Raw genomic sequence first — 15,899 nt, 5'->3', positions numbered from 1 at the left:
ATTAACAAGTTGCAGAAGTCATCTTCAGTCAGCAACCGCCCCCCACTTAAGGTGATCAACTCTGACCATCTCATCACCAAGTTACCGATCTGGTTTAAAACTTAAACATGACCTGGGCGCAGTGCTTGTATTTTATCATCAAGCTGTTTAGGGATCACTAACCTTACGCCTCTAATATCAATTTTTTAACAGGGGGAAAAAAAAAAAAAAAAATTCTGTACCATGTTCATAACAAGCACTGGCAAAGCCATCAGGTCTGGTGTTGGCTGCACTTTGTTTTGGCATAGCTTTTGTAAAGCGTTATTAGGGGGAACTGCTGAGGCCTCGACACAAGTTTTTTAAAAAAATACATACACCTAAAAACGCACACTGGCTTAAAGACAACATTTTTTCGGACTCAAAGAGCACACATTGTTGCAGTAGTCCCTTGGCAATGAAGAAAAGTATTGTGTGTGTGGGTGTACTCTTCGTGAAACAGTAGGATGCTACCACTCAGAGTGATGTTTACCAACAGCTAAAGTGGGCTGACCCACTGTGCCATGCTGTAGGCTGCAGTGGGCAGAAATCTAATTTGAATGGCACTGCAACAGACCAATAGGGGAATAAGACTGTATGTATGTATATATCTATTTTAGAAAAATCAAAAGTTCTTGGCCACATCTAAAGCGCTGCAAAAAAGCCACTTTCCAGAGTTGAAATGCTCCACCAGGCTTTCCACAAGACCCTCTGTTAAATCAGCTTTTAATATCTGAAAAACAGCTGTAACTAAAGAACTTGCATGCAACACACTGCAGCAGATTGTTTTAGGTCTTTATCCAATTTGTTCCAAAACTCTTAATTATTTTCCCTATGCTTTCCAGGTAAAATTCACAAACCGAAAACGTAGAAGTCGGGGTTTAATCGGACTGCCATGCTGTACCATGCCTTGCAACTGCCCAATTATTTTAATCCAGTTTTCCATCATTGTGGGCACTTTATATTGCAAGAGTGTAGCTGCGTGCAATTTCTATTTTATCAAAGACCATGATGCAATATAGTCATTCTTGAGGGGCATAGAACCACCATTTGCTGAACTGATGACATAGATTTTGGCCACTTCTGTAAAGTTATTTGGATTGCGTGCAAGGGCAAAAAAGCCGGTTTTCGAGTAAAACAAACCGAGAAAAAGTCGATACATGGAGTCAAAGGAGGAATCCTCAAATAATGACATTCTTGCGAATGTCTTGCAGTGGCATTGATTGCATTAATTCAGTAGAATGCACTGCATTAAATTTAGCAGCACATTTAGAAAAATAACTTTAAAAGATGCCCGACCAAGGGTACCAAAATCAAACTATAGGCTTCTCTTCTATACAAAGAATTGCAAAATGCGGGTAGAAAAAGCAAAATATAAACCACAGCTCACTGGTTTTCATATACACTTTCTTGAATGTTTTGGGAGAAAATGCTAAAAATAGTTTCAGAATGCACTCAGCGAGGATTAAATAACCAGGGACACAACAAAAATATTTGCACAACCCAGACTTACTTGTCTACTGCATGGCACACTGTACCACATGTGTCCGCCATGTCATCGACAAGAATGGCAACCCGATCCTTGACATCGCCAACCAAGACCATTCTGTCAACCTCATTAGCTTTCTTTCTTTCCTTGTGGATGAGGGCAAACTCAACATTCAGTCTGTCAGCAATGGAGGTCACCCTGTAACCAGAAGAAGCATTTTCTTAAAATTATTTGAATGTTACATTAAAACAGTTTTGTTCAATAATTTATTTTTAGATTTAAAGACTGCAAATGAGCCATAACCCCGATTTTGGATAATGACTTTGCCACACATTATGTACTGTTTACGAGCAAATAAAATACCACATACAAGCTATCCAAGTTAGGCACATCAAATCTAACATATATAGGGTTAGATCTTCAAAATACATCAAATTATACCTACTTGCATCTTGTTCTGTTAATCCATTCGGACTATCAAGTAAAGGCTAGATAGAGACTGATGTTACACAGAGCTCTGAAAGTGCATCCAATTCATACTCTACATTTAGAGAAGGGATAGTTGATGCAGGCACTACAATCCTTCTATGATCTTATTTAAAAGGGTATTTTTGGAGGGCAAACAATGCAGCTCTGACAGTATGGATATGTGTGATACCAGTTCGAGTGAATTATTTAACCATGGAGAAAATATTACCCACCTTTTTAACATTTACAAAAAGCAATGCAAGAATGGCTGAAACCAGAGAAGTAATATGCAGGCTGAAGATCCAACTATAAATTGTAGAGGAGTGTTTCCCAAATGTTTGAAAACTACAGCCCACTTTTTAGAACGACAAACGTTTACGACCCACATAGCTATAATGGACATGAGGTGGACAATGCTTTAATGTAGTGAAAGCATTGTGTAGTAGTGCACCATCATTTAAAAACAGCAAATTTCCATTGAAAAGGCTACTAAATTTGCACATAGTTTTACAGACAAAACTATTTTTCACACATAAAAGTGCCTAGTTATAATTTGCGCATCACGTGTATTTGTTTTGATCCTATTAAAATCTTTGTTTCCATCACACTTCAGAAGAAGTACAAAAAATGTGCTGCATTTATGCCTTGCTAACGGCTGAATGGGTACAGTGCGTTACCAAACAATTACATCAGACAGCCTTTCCTTTCACATACTCTGTGCCCCAGAATGTTCGTCACATAATTCACTTTACTTTGTGACTGAAAAGTAAGAGGAATTTGTTCACACCAATACCCATGTTAAAGAAAAAACAGCAATGTCAGAAGACTTAGCCTGACATTTGACCAGTCATTGAACCTGCAGCAAATGTGACAAAATGAAGAAGAATTTAAGAGCATTTTTATTTATTGCTTGGACTTTCAGTAACCACCCAAAAAAAAAACAAAAAAAAGAGACAACCCATAAGTAGGTTGCGACCCACAGTTTGGTAAACACTGTTGTAGATCAGGGGGTACTCAAACATTTTCTTAGGAGCCAAAAATGATGGTCTGTGGCATAACCAGGCACACATTAATGCCAGCAGGCTGAATGTCAGTGGTCAAATGTGAGGGAGGGGGTGGGAAGAGTGTACATAGCCTGTTAATTACCATTATAGGATAAAGGAGGGAAAGCCACAGAAGGCTTGAGCCAAGCTCAAGCCAAATACCTGCCTCTGCTTCTGCTCGAGCTTCTTTTGGATCCTCTCGCCTAAAACAAACCAAGCCTTCACATGACTTCAGTCTGCCACACACGCTCTAATCTTATTGCTGAACAATTAAAGATGAAGAATTAACTTTGGATGTAAAATATGAGAGGAAAAGAGATACGCATGTGTTGGCTGAATTGCACAATGTAAAACCAGAGAACCTAGGATCAATGCTGGCTTCCCTGCTTGACCAAATTGTGTGATCATAGACATTTACTTTTAATATTTGTTTTTTTAAAATATTTTTTTTCAACTGTCTCTTTTTTCACAATTATCACATAAAAGGGCACCTTGAAATACATGAGTTCAGGGTGTGCGCTGGTCAAAGCCTTCTCTTGTGTTTGGTTTAATAAACTAGAATGTTGTTCCAATAGAACAACATAGGCCAAAGAATCCTAATATGTGGTCTGGGGAACTTTGGGGGTCCACAAAGAATTCTTAAAGTGCCCGCAACGGCTTAGAAAATTAAATGATCCTAAACAGATTTAAAAAGTGTATATGATTAAAGCAAAATTTAAAATAAATATATATTATTTTTTTTAAACTCAAATGTTGTACAAATGTTAAGGATTTTTTCAATTTGAGGCTAAAAATTAAGTTAGTGTTCTCAAAATGATTTGTGGGAGATATGCAAATTCATCAAACAGAATATAGTATGGATGAGGAGTAGCCTTAAGTGAATTTAGAAAAGCTCCAAATTTCACATTAAAATTTAAGTTTTTTTATTTTATATTTCTGAATTAAATAAAATGTCATTATTTGTATATTCACATGTGACCATCCTACTTCCCAGAGAAACGAGGTAATTTGGAACTGGAATGAAGGGAGTAGAATCTGATCATTAGGAGGCCACATGGCATGCAGGAGTTATCAAGGGGGGGGGGCGAAATCAGAAGGTTGCGAGCACTCTGGCTGTGTCAATGACATTGGAAGATTGGCATGGAACCACTCACAATGAAAGTAGAAACCAAGACTGTTTCAGACCCAACCACTAGAGGGTGAAATAATTCACAACATGTGAATCCAGCAATTTCTTCAAGCTGTAATACTTCTCATACAGGAAAACAATTTCATTACCAGCTTGGAAGTAATTGGGAGTATCCCCTGTGTAACAATACAACATTGTAGGGCTATTTTGTCAGTTTTAATCAAAAATCGTTTTCAAGACTCCATAACGAACCACCATTAACATTTCTCTTGTCCTTTTATCCCACTAACTGAATTAGTGGTGTCGTTCTCTACATTTAAGACCATAGAAATTGAGTAAGTGATGAAAATCTGCAAACTATGTTAACTTATTCAGTTGTTCAGCATCAAGGAATTCCTACATGTACTTACTCTGGAGAAGGGAAAGGTCCACCTAAAACAGTCAACTTTTCTTCCATCGGACAAAAAATAATGATGTCTGATTCTGGTGTTAGCCAAGCAACTAGAAATCTCAAGATTGCCTTAGCCAAATCTTCAAATGAGGCTACATTCAACAATAAGAGCAGAAAGACACTTGACTCTGGTGGGCAAACCAGATTCAAATCCATTTTGAGACAGAGAAAACACTATTGAGTGACTCTACCCACATTGCCACAATATAGCCTGTGTAGCATACTGAAATTCCTACTTTTTATCATTTCTTCGACATTTTACAGAATGGACGGCCACACCATACAGAGAGAATACATTGGTGGTCACCTGCCTGCTAGGAAATTTATGCATTCTCAGCCATAAAAGCCAACTGATAAATTCCTATAAAGTTAGTTCTGGACAGTGTTCTTGTAATCTCTATTCTGTTCTACTCTTCAGCATATATCTAAATGACTAACTCTCTGAAGTACAAAGAGGAGAAACAAATCCACCTTATTTGGGGACAAAGCAAAAAAAAAAAAAAAAAAATCAAACCATGCACATTTTTTTTTTTAAACTTGATCTGTCATCTAATGAAAGTGAATTTCTGAACCTAAATAATGCTAAAATGGAGGTCATGAACCTTGTTTTTCCAGGCACTTCTTATCTTAGTATGTAATTGATGTTCTTCACCATCACTCTAGTGTTAAAAAACTAATACATTTCTGCCAGTGCTTAGAACAATTATCCACTCTCGAAAGAAACCAAGGTGGTGCTTGCCAAAGGCCTGGTCACTGCAATACTACAGAGGGGGGGGGGGGGGGGGGAGGGGGGAGGGGCAGCGATGAAGTGGATTTATTCATTTCTTGCAGGCAGAGGCTTCCAAGTGAGGCAAGGTGACCATTATTCTGAGCGAATCGCTTTGGACCAGGGGGTGCCGTAGGGCTCGTCCCTGAGTCCAACACTTTTTAATCTCTTTGTTGCCCCGATTGCCACCTTAGTAGAGAGTCACAGCCTCCGAATGGTGTCTTATGCTGACGACACGCAGTTGGTCATCTCCCTGTCGCGCGCACCCGATCTTTTCGGCGGACATCTTCAGAGCTTGCATGCAAGATCTAGCTGCCTGGATGTCCGCCAATTGTCTCAAGCTTAACGGAGGCAAGACCGAGGTGCTGGTCGTGGGGGGAGGCCGATCGGCATGGACGTCGGCATGGTGGCCACCATGCCTAGGTCCAACACCCATCCCGTGCCAGAAAGCAAAGAACTTGGGCATCTGGTTCGATACTGACCTGACCTTTGGCCCCCAGATCAATCGGGTGGTCGGATCATGCTTCGGGACCCTCAAAAGTCTCAGGAAGGCATTGAAGTTTTTACCTTTAAGAGCCCGTCAAACCCTGGTGCATGCACTAGTCACATCAAAGATGGACTATGGCAATCTTCTCTATTTAGGGACCTTGGAGAAGAATTTGAGCCGCCTACAGGTCTTACAGAATGCCGCTGCCCGACTAGTGCTTAGACTACCCAGAAGAGCCGCATCTTCAGCGGCCCTCCAGTCTTTGCATTGGCTCCCGATCAGAAGCAGGGTAGAATTCAAAGCACTATGCACGTGCCATCGGATCATCAATGGGAGGTCTCCTCTCCCTTTGAAAGGACTGCTGACGTCTTATGAGCCGTCCCGCTCCCTGAGATCTGCCGGCTCAGGACTCCTGGCTATCCCCAAGGTGTTTAGAGCACGGATGGGCGGAAGATCCTTTAGGTATCTTGCAGCTTCTAGATGGAACACACTACCCATAGCATTGCGACTAGAACCGTCAGAACTAATCTTTAGAGCCAAGCTTAAAACTGCACTATTCGAACAGTAAGGTATTCCACTTCTGTAGGTTCCGTAAGTATCTGCTCCTCAGCGCGGGGACACGCCGCTGGGCGTCACCAAGCGCTTTACAAAATCCCCCTAAATAGAAATAGAAAATACAGTAGGTTTTCCACACCAACCTCGTTAAAATGTTGAAACCGAAAATTGATATCCGGGCAACCCAGCTACCCCTCCACTGCAAATAAGATCTGAAACCTGCCTAAAATGCAGCCTGTTGAATCGGAGTAGAAATAAGGAATAAATTGGGAGTTCTATTGACAAGAAGTCTAGCTAAATCTTGAAGGTACGATTCACAATTTTGGTGGAAATAGATTCTGCTCAAGATGAAGTAGCAAGTTTCTTTCAACTGTTTTGAAGCAAAGTAAAATTAATGTTTCTGGAATTTATTTTATTATGGATGTCAGTAAAAAGTTTCTTCTGGTGCTGAAACTGACAGCATCTGCTCTCAATTACATTTTTTAACGCCTCACAGGGTTGCATTTATTATGCACAGGAATACTCCTAAAGCATTTTGGGGCACTGGGACCCTCTTGACCTGTTTTTATTTTTATGTTTTTAGATGGGGTCCCCTGGTGAACAACAACACTGGGTTGTTGTTTACTTGACAGCGCACTGACATTTAGAAAGCTGTTTAACAGGCAAGCATTTTTCTTACAAGTAAAATGAAGGAAAATAGCAAAGGTGTTCTGCACGAGTAAAAAACACCTACTCCTAAAGATTAAAGACATTTGTGCAACAAACATCTAAAAATATGATGGTATAACTTCAAAATAAAAAAAGTGTATTAACATGCAGAAGTTTCACCTTAATACATCATATTCTATAACTACATTGACTGGTATTTAAAACCTTTCTCTTCTGTTGATACCAACTGAGTCCGACACAGCATCAGCTCTCAAAGAAGCGCCGGGACACCCCGTTGGGGTATCTGTGCGCTATACAAGATTCCCTAAATAAATAATCGAAGTGATAGTTTTCAGACATGAACTTGAAACATTCATGCCTCTCCTTGCTAGCAATGACATTAATGAGACCAGACATTTGTCAAGTGCACCATTTTGGTGGCATAGGTCAGCGGTTCTTAACCTTTTTCTTCCGTGGACCCCCAATCCATCATTACTGGAATTTGGTGGCCCCCATTGAATCATTGGAATCCGGGGACCCCTACAGAGCCAATATTGGAAGGCAGGGACCTCTAAGCAATTTTGATTATTTGACCTGTAAAACAATACAGAAGTAAGCATTCATGAGAGAAATCCAGAAATTACTTCAAAACTACTCCTACAAATAGTAACCACTTTGTTTCTCCATGTGAATAGTTTCTTCATTACCAGTAGATTTTGTAGTGGTGGTCCCCTGGGTTGAAATAAGTGTGCATTTGCGAACAGGTGTTTAAGTACTTGTCACACCTGTGCTTCCTTGTTAGCTTGAATATCCAGAGTAATGTTTAGTGAATGTGTGCACTGAAGGCCATGTGGCTGCCCTGCAAATGTTAGTGAGAAGTTGGCCTGGCATATGCTGGTCACTAGTTATAGTGATAATCAAAGGGAATGGATCACTTGTAGCTGGCACCAGGGTTCGGATAGTTGTTTCCGATATTTGGTAAAAAACCCTCATTCACGCAAGACAGTTCGTGGGCGGTATATCTTGGTTCTCCGCCTTGATATTTAAATACGTGACAGCATCATCATAGGGTTTTTCCCATGCTTCCTCCAACCCGGAGGGAACCACTGGACGTTCCAGTAGTGATCAGGGAAAAAAAGAGGAAAGTACAAAAAAGGTGAGAAGTGCTTAAGTGTTGTGATTGGTTAAAAAATTCCTCTAGCTACCTATATTCAATTTTATTCCATTAGGTGCAGGGAAAAAAGGATAAAAAACAGCTAGTTGCAGAAAGGACATGTAATGGATCCGCTGCAGTTTTAGTCTGAGTGGTCGGTCGACATGCTTCAGCCCCTAAAGTGCCCAGAAGGGTCGGGGGGCTTTCTTCAGGACCTCAGGTGAAGGAAAAGTGGGATTTGGATAGTATCCAATATCAGGTGGAAGTTCTAATGTTAATCACATGAACTTCTTAAAGGTTAGAACCTATGTATGGGGGGGGGGGGGGGGGGGGGGAGGAGGAGGAAAGGTAGACAGAAGCGTCCTAAGTCAGTACAATGACGACAAAGTTGTTAAATGGTCTAGCTGAAATCGCAATACATAAGCAAATATGAATGGCAAATCTTTAGATACATACTGGTACACATCTTCAAAAAAGCAAGTGGAGATTCGAACCGTCTCTATTATAGACAGGTGAGTAAAGAAAACAGGTGAATAAAGTGTGGTTAAAATTAAGATTTAAAATTAGCACAGATAGTATTGAGAACGTGGGTGTACATTTGTTAAAAGCAGATTGTTCTGTTGGGAAGTTAGCGAGTAATGGTGTTAGTTCTAACAATAGATGCCCATAGGTAATGGTCATGTTAGACCCAGGTCGTCGTTAAGCGCAAGTTAGTGCAATTGTGGTTGAATAACGAGGTCAAGGGAGAGACCTGTCTCTGTTGAGGAGAGCTCTTGGCGAATGTTACGCGAGACAGAAAGAAATACGTGCCTTGGGTCGTGTTAGTCAGAAACATTATTGAAACTCAGTTAATGCAGACAATAAAAACAAACAGATAACGAGGCACAGAGTGGAGTTGCTACTCATATGCTCCGGTATGCGGCGTATGCAAAGTAAATACCTTGGGGGTTCCGATTCAGAACTCCGTGGGGCGAAACAGGCAGCGGTATTACTGTTAGGGGAAGAAAACAGGAAAACAAATACAAAGAATGTGGAGCATGTCAAGATGCTGAATAACGTTACATGTCTTCTGTGGCGTTCCCCGTACCGCGGCTCCGGTGCAGTCACGACTTGTGCCGACACTGATTTCCCGTTTACGTGGCGGACCCGGGAGGCAGGATTTAAGTACTGGGTTAGGTGCCACGGAAGAAAGACTGTTCGTGTGCGGTGGTATCAAGAAACTTTATTGAGCTAGTGGATGTCATTGGAAGCCACGAGTGTCAAAAAATTAAATAAATTAAAAAACTTAAAACGAGAGTTATTGCCAAAAATTTTTGGTTTTCTATTGATGTACAGGTGATCGTAATAAATGTTTGGCTGAATGAGGCAGTGTTGGTATTATATATGAGAGAAAGAGTACTCGTGTATATTATTCTGACATCTTTTTGCCTTAAGATGCATATCGCCCCTGGTTGGCATGTTCAGAGGAGGATGTGTGTTCGTATTCTGACCTCCTGATTCTTTAAAGGCATCCTGCTCAGATAGGAGAGAGGGGGTGTTCGTGTGTATTTACAGTCATGTAAACATCTATTTACACTTATACACTCAGCCAAGGGATGTCGTCGTTCAATCCATGTAAGTTGGTCTTCAAACGATGGACCCATCTTTGTTCCTTCTCAAAAAGTAATTTTTCTGCATTGGATGTTTTAGAGGTGAGGGTTTCGAGTATTAGCCATCTGAGATCGTTCACTGTGTGTGGGTGGTCAATATAATGACTGCTCATTTTCGTTGTTCCTCGTCTACATTTAACATTACTTCTATGCTCGCAAATTCTCTGACTTTGCGGTAGGTCATCCCTATATATCTGAGATTGCATGGGCAAGTAATCATGTAGATGGCATGGGTCGTGTTACAGTTTGTATGTGGTCTCATTGACCAGGTCATTTGTGGTGATAGTTCTATGGTTTTGACAGTTTCTGTAAGGTGGCATACAGAACAATTACCACATGGGAAATGACCACTCACTGGAGGTAGGGTCCACAGGGTATTCTGGGTCAGACTCGGCCTAAGATCTGGTGGGCGTGTATGCACCAAAATGTCTTTGTAATTCCTTGTTCGTCTGTTAGCGAACATAGGTTTGGGCCAATGAAGCTTCTTTCCTACGAACCCCTCTCCCACGAACACCGTACTTCTACTTTCTTCCCAAAGTGCACAAAGCAAGGCAACCTCCACCAGGACGCCCCATAGTCTCTGGTATCGGTTCGGTTCTTGAACCTCTTTCTCAATTTGCTGATCAATTTCTAAGACCTATGGTACAACGCACACCGACGTACCTCAAAGACACTCGAGATCTCCTTAACCTCTTGAAAGACCAAAGCTTTTCCAGCGAGACAATGCTCCTTGTAGGACTCGATATTGAAAGTTTATACACGAGCCTACCACAACAAGCCACACTCAACACCCTCGAAAATCTACTCTTTGAACATGATTGGCCAGATCACACACCAAGGCATTTTGTTCTAGAATGTTGCAGAATGGCTCTAACTGAAAACTTTTTTGAATATGAAGGTACCCTCTACCAACAATGCCACGGTACTTCCATGGGAAGTACCTTCGCTCCCAGCGTGGCGGGTCTATATGTGAGTAATTTTGAGAGCACCTTCATACAAAATGACAAGAAGCCATTCCTCTCTAAAATTCTTTTTTGGAAAAGAATTTTAGATGTCATCATGTTCTGGGATGGCACAGCAGAAAACCTACCAGAATTCCATGATTGGACCAAGACCTCTGTCTCAAGTTTACTTACAACGCAGATAAGGAACAGCTTGATTTTTTTGGACCTTACTATTTATGTAGAAAATGAAGTCATCAAGACAAAAACTTACTTCAAACCGACGGCCAAAAACAGTTTACCGTCATTCAACAGTTTCCATCCGCGCCCCCAGCGAGAGAACTTGCCATATAGTCAGTTCCTTCGGCTAAAAAGGAACTGTAGTGAACTCAGCGAGTACAAAACGCAAGCACAAGATCTTTGCACCAGACTCTGCAAAAGAGACTACCCTGAGAAAATAATTAAGAAATGCCAGAAGAGAGCAAGAAACCAGCCAAGGGAGAGTCTTTTAGAGACCACATCGAAAACTACTACAGTTGACAAACTGACTTGTGTCACCACATATAGCATTGTCACCAATTCAGTCAAGAATATTATAACCAAAAATTGGCGCATTCTCACTTCAGGCACCCTGAATTGGCCCAAACCTATGTTCGCTAACAGACGAACAAGGAATTACAAAGACATTTTGGTGCATACACGCCCACCAGATCTTAGGCCGAGTCTGACCCAGAATACCCTGTGGACCCTACCTCCAGTGAGTGGTCATTTCCCATGTGGTAATTGTTCTGTATGCCACCTTACAGAAACTGTCAAAACCATAGAACTATCACCACAAATGACCTGTCATTGAGACAACATACAAACTGTAACACGACCCATGCCATCTACATGATTACTTGCCCGTGCAATCTCAGATATATCGGGATGACCTACCGCAAAGTCAAACAGAGAATTTGCGAGCATAGAAGTAATGTTAAATGTAGACGAGGAACAACGAAAATGAGCAGTCATTATATTGACCACCCACACACAGTGAACGATCTCAGATGGCTAATACTCGAAACCCTCACCTCTAAAACATCCAATGCAGAAAAATTACTTTTTGAGAAGGAACAAAGATGGGTCCATCGTTTGAAGACCAACTTACAAGGATTGAACGACGACATCCCTTGGCTGAGTGTACAAGTGTAAATAGATGTTTACATGACTGTAAATACACACGAACACCCCCTCTCTCCTATCTGAGCAGGATGCCTTTAAAGAATCAGGAGGTCAGAATACGAACACACATATCCTCCTCTGAACATGCCAACCAGGGGCGATATGCATCTTAAGGCAAAAAGATGTCAGAATAATATACACGAGTACTCTTTCTCTCATATATAATACCAACACTGCCTCATTCAGCCAAACATTTATTACGATCACCTGTACATCAATAGAAAACCAAAAATTTTTGGCAATAACTCTCGTTTTAAGTTTTTTAATTTATTTAAATTTTTTGACACTCGTGGCTTCCAATGACATCCACTAGCTCAATAAAGTTTCTTGATACCACCGCACACGAACAGTCTTTCTTCCGTGGCACCTAACCCAGTACTTAAATCCCGCCTCCCGGGTCCTCCACATAAACAGGAAATCAGTGTCAGCACAAGACGTGACTGCACCAGAGGCGCGGTACGGGGAACGCCACAGAAGACACGTAACGTTATTCAGCATCTTGACATGCTCCACATTCTTTGTATTTGTTTTCTTCCCCTAACAGTAATACCGCTGCCTGTTTCACCCCACGGAGTTCTGAATCGGAACCCCCAAGGTATTTACTTTGCATACGCCGCATACCGGAGCATATGAGTAGCAACTCCACTCTGCGCCTCGTTATCTGTTTGTTTTTATTGTCTGCATTAACTGAGTTTCAATAATGTTTCTGACTAACACGACCCAAGGCACGCATTTCTTTCTGTCTCGCGTAACATTCGCCAAGAGCTCTCCTCAACAGAGACAGGTCTCTCCCTTGCCCTCGTTATTCAACCACAATTGCACTAACTTACGCTTAACGACGACCTGGGTCTAACATGACCATTACCTATGGGCATCTATTGTTAGAACTAACACCATCATTACTCGCTAACTTCCCAACAGAACAATCTGCTTTTAACAAATGTACACCCACGTTCTCAATACTATCTGTGCTAATTTTAAATCTTAATTTTAACCACACTTTACTCACCTGTTTTCTTTACTCACCCGTCTATAATAGAGACGGTTCGAATCTCCACTTGCTTTTTTGAAGATGTGTACCAGTATGTATCTAAAGATTTGCCATTTATATTTGCTTATGTATTGCGATTTCAGCTAGACCATTTAACAACTTTGTCGTCATTGTACTGACTTAGGACGCTTCTGTCTACCTTTCCTCGTTCCCCCCTATACATAGGTACTAACCTTTAAGAAGTTCATGTGATTAACATTAGAACTTCCACCTGATATTGGATACTATCCAAATCCCACTTTTCCTTCACCTGAGGTCCTGAAGAAAGCCCCCCGACCCTTCTGGGCACTTTAGGGGCTGAAACATGTCGACCGACCACTCAGACTAAAACTGCAGCGGATCCATTACATGTCCTTTCTGCAACTAGCTGTTTATCCTTTTTTCCCTGCACCCAATGGAATAAAATTGAATATAGGTAGCTAGAGGAATTTTTTAACCAATCACAACACTTGAGCACTTCTCACCTTTTTTGTACTTTCCTCTTTTTTTCCCTGATCACTACTGGAACGTCCAGTGGTTCCCTCCGGGTTGGAGGAAGCATGGGAAAAACCCTATGATGATGCTGTCACGTATTTAAATATCAAGGCGGAGAACCAAGATGTACCGCCCACGAACTGTCTTACGTGAATGAGGGTTTTTTTTACCAAATATCGGAAACTATCCGAACCCTGGTGCCAGCTACAAGTGATCCATTCCCTTTGATTATTACTAATTCGCTGGAAGCCGAATGGATCACAGCCGCTTCTATTTCCCCCCCCTTTATTGATACACACTAGTTATAGTAGCCACCTTGCACCAGTCCAATTCGACTCTTATGGTAGATGGGTTTAAGACAACCGTTTAAAGAAAGCTATCCTAGTGGTAGCTGTGGAGGGCAGCCTTCAGGCTAAGTCGCAGAGGAATGTAAAGCAGCTTGTTTTACCTTATAATCTCTTGAATTACCAAATGAAAGGACACTACACAGGTGTATATATATCAAATGTATATGTATTTATTTCTAGACACTCTACTAATCTCTTTATGAGATTAGAAGCCAGGAACACCTTCAAATATCAACGTTTCACAATAAGTTAAGCAAAAATATGGCTGGGGCCCTAGGGGCGTACCAGACCATATACTATAAAAGAGGTTTAGATAAGTCGACTTGCAAGGGGACAAGGCCTAGGGCCTGTAGAATTGCTGGGGCTTCACTAATCCACCCAAGGCAGGTAAGTAAAAGACCCACGGGAGATGCGTGCAGTGCGAGAACACAGCCGCGGGTTCCCTATTGATTTCAATGGAGCAAGTCGCGGTTGGATTTTTAAAGTTTAAGGGTACTTCGAGGAAGTCTACAAGCAAGCCACTTACAAGGTAAGTAATTCGAGGACCAACACACACTAGGGCACCGGAGTGCACGAGTTACCTCACCCAGGGAAGCCGGGTGCATAGGTGTCTTTTGGTGTCGGGTCGAGTCGCTGTTTTCTATGGAAGCCAAAGAAGATTTGCGGCTTGCGAAGACTGAAGTGTCCGGTGGAATCCAAGGCTGGATTCAAGATGATGACCTGAAAGCAAAAGGGACAGTGTTCAGTCACTTGCCAGTGACCCGGGGCCAGATAGATGGATGCCCACGGATGTCGGGTGATTTCAGGCGATCAAGGGTGTTTTGACTCTTTGCTCACGAGGACCAGGAGGGATCGACTATGACCAGCAGCTGGATTCAGAGTGTCCCACGACGTCTGCAGCTGACTGCGGTGTCGGCAACCGGATTGGAGCCAACAAACCTTGGCAACAGCAAGTCTCGTGAAAACTGAATTAAGTCAATGGTCAATGGACCAGCAAGGTCTGAGGGACTCACCCAGCAAGGGTAAGTGAGGGCAGACCTGGAGCAACCAGGGGAGCCCTTTGGTTTGATCAGAAAGTCTTCAGGGGACCCACCAGCCAACGGCCAAGGGATCGCGAAGACGCCTCGTGAGGAAATGCTTCACAGGAGCCCACTGTCACTCGGGACAGGGTAGGCCTCTGATTTTCGGTGCACAACCTGCTGGAGGCTTGGGCCACAAATGGTCCAAAGCACAAGTTCGTAGAACGACTTGAAGGGGTTGCACTCGACAATAGTGCACAGTACCCGGGTACTGCTGATCCTCGTCACTCGTGGGGTCCACTCGCCTCAGCTTTGCTGGGGACTCCCAATGGCAGCCGAGAAGTCAGGAGATCCGCATCCAGGGCTGCAGGGACTTCGAGCTCCAGCGGGAGTGGGGAAGTTTGCGACCGTTGATTCAAAGTTTTGGTGCCTGCCAAGCAGGGGAGTCACTCCTTGACTCCAAGAGAGATTCCTCCGTCTTCCAAAGGTAGTGGAACGTCGAAGGACCAGGATTCTTCTTGTAAAGAGTCGTCCAGGGATATCCAACTTGCAATGGCAAGGGTTCCCTATCTTATACTAAAAGACAGGCGGGGACTAGCTCTATGACCACTCGTCTGGGAGGGTCAGGGAAGGGGGTGGTTACACCCACTTCCCTTTGTCCAGTTTCGCGCCAGAGCAGGGACAGGTAGCCCCTTAACTGGTTTGAGCTGGCATATGCACAGAGGAGCCTACTGCTCCCCCAGTGCAGGTCTTCAAAGCACTCTAGGAGTGCACCCACCCAGCCCCAATACACTAAATCTTGTCTGAAAGGTGGTGACACCTCCCTGTGACAGGATGCCTATTGTTGGGCCTCCTCCACTGCGAGTTTGTCAGCAGCAGGAGGGCAGCCCAGTGTCTGTGCTGGTGGCATCCATTTTGTGATGTCTATCACAAAGGAGCTGCTCCTAGTGTGATAACCCAAAACGAGTTACAAGAACGTCGTGAGTGTGG

At 42.5% G+C, this 15,899-nt stretch overlaps 1 protein-coding gene across 1 annotated transcript in view; it reads right to left on the bottom strand.

The window, feature by feature from the left end:
* Window positions 1-15,899, bottom strand: part of PRPS2 (phosphoribosyl pyrophosphate synthetase 2) — a 180,586-nt gene that overhangs the window by 49,409 nt on the left and 115,278 nt on the right. The window contains exon 5 of the mRNA XM_085622532.1: window positions 1,529-1,702. Within this exon, the coding sequence (XP_085478658.1) occupies window positions 1,529-1,702 (174 nt within the window). The remainder of the gene's footprint in view (window positions 1-1,528; window positions 1,703-15,899) is intronic.

This window comes from Triturus cristatus, chromosome 8 (assembly GCF_964204655.1).
Source record: "Triturus cristatus chromosome 8, aTriCri1.1, whole genome shotgun sequence".
Classification (NCBI taxonomy): domain Eukaryota; kingdom Metazoa; phylum Chordata; class Amphibia; order Caudata; family Salamandridae; genus Triturus; species Triturus cristatus.
The sequence above is the reverse complement of the archived record's forward strand: the minus strand, read 5'-3'. Positions and strand labels throughout refer to the sequence as shown.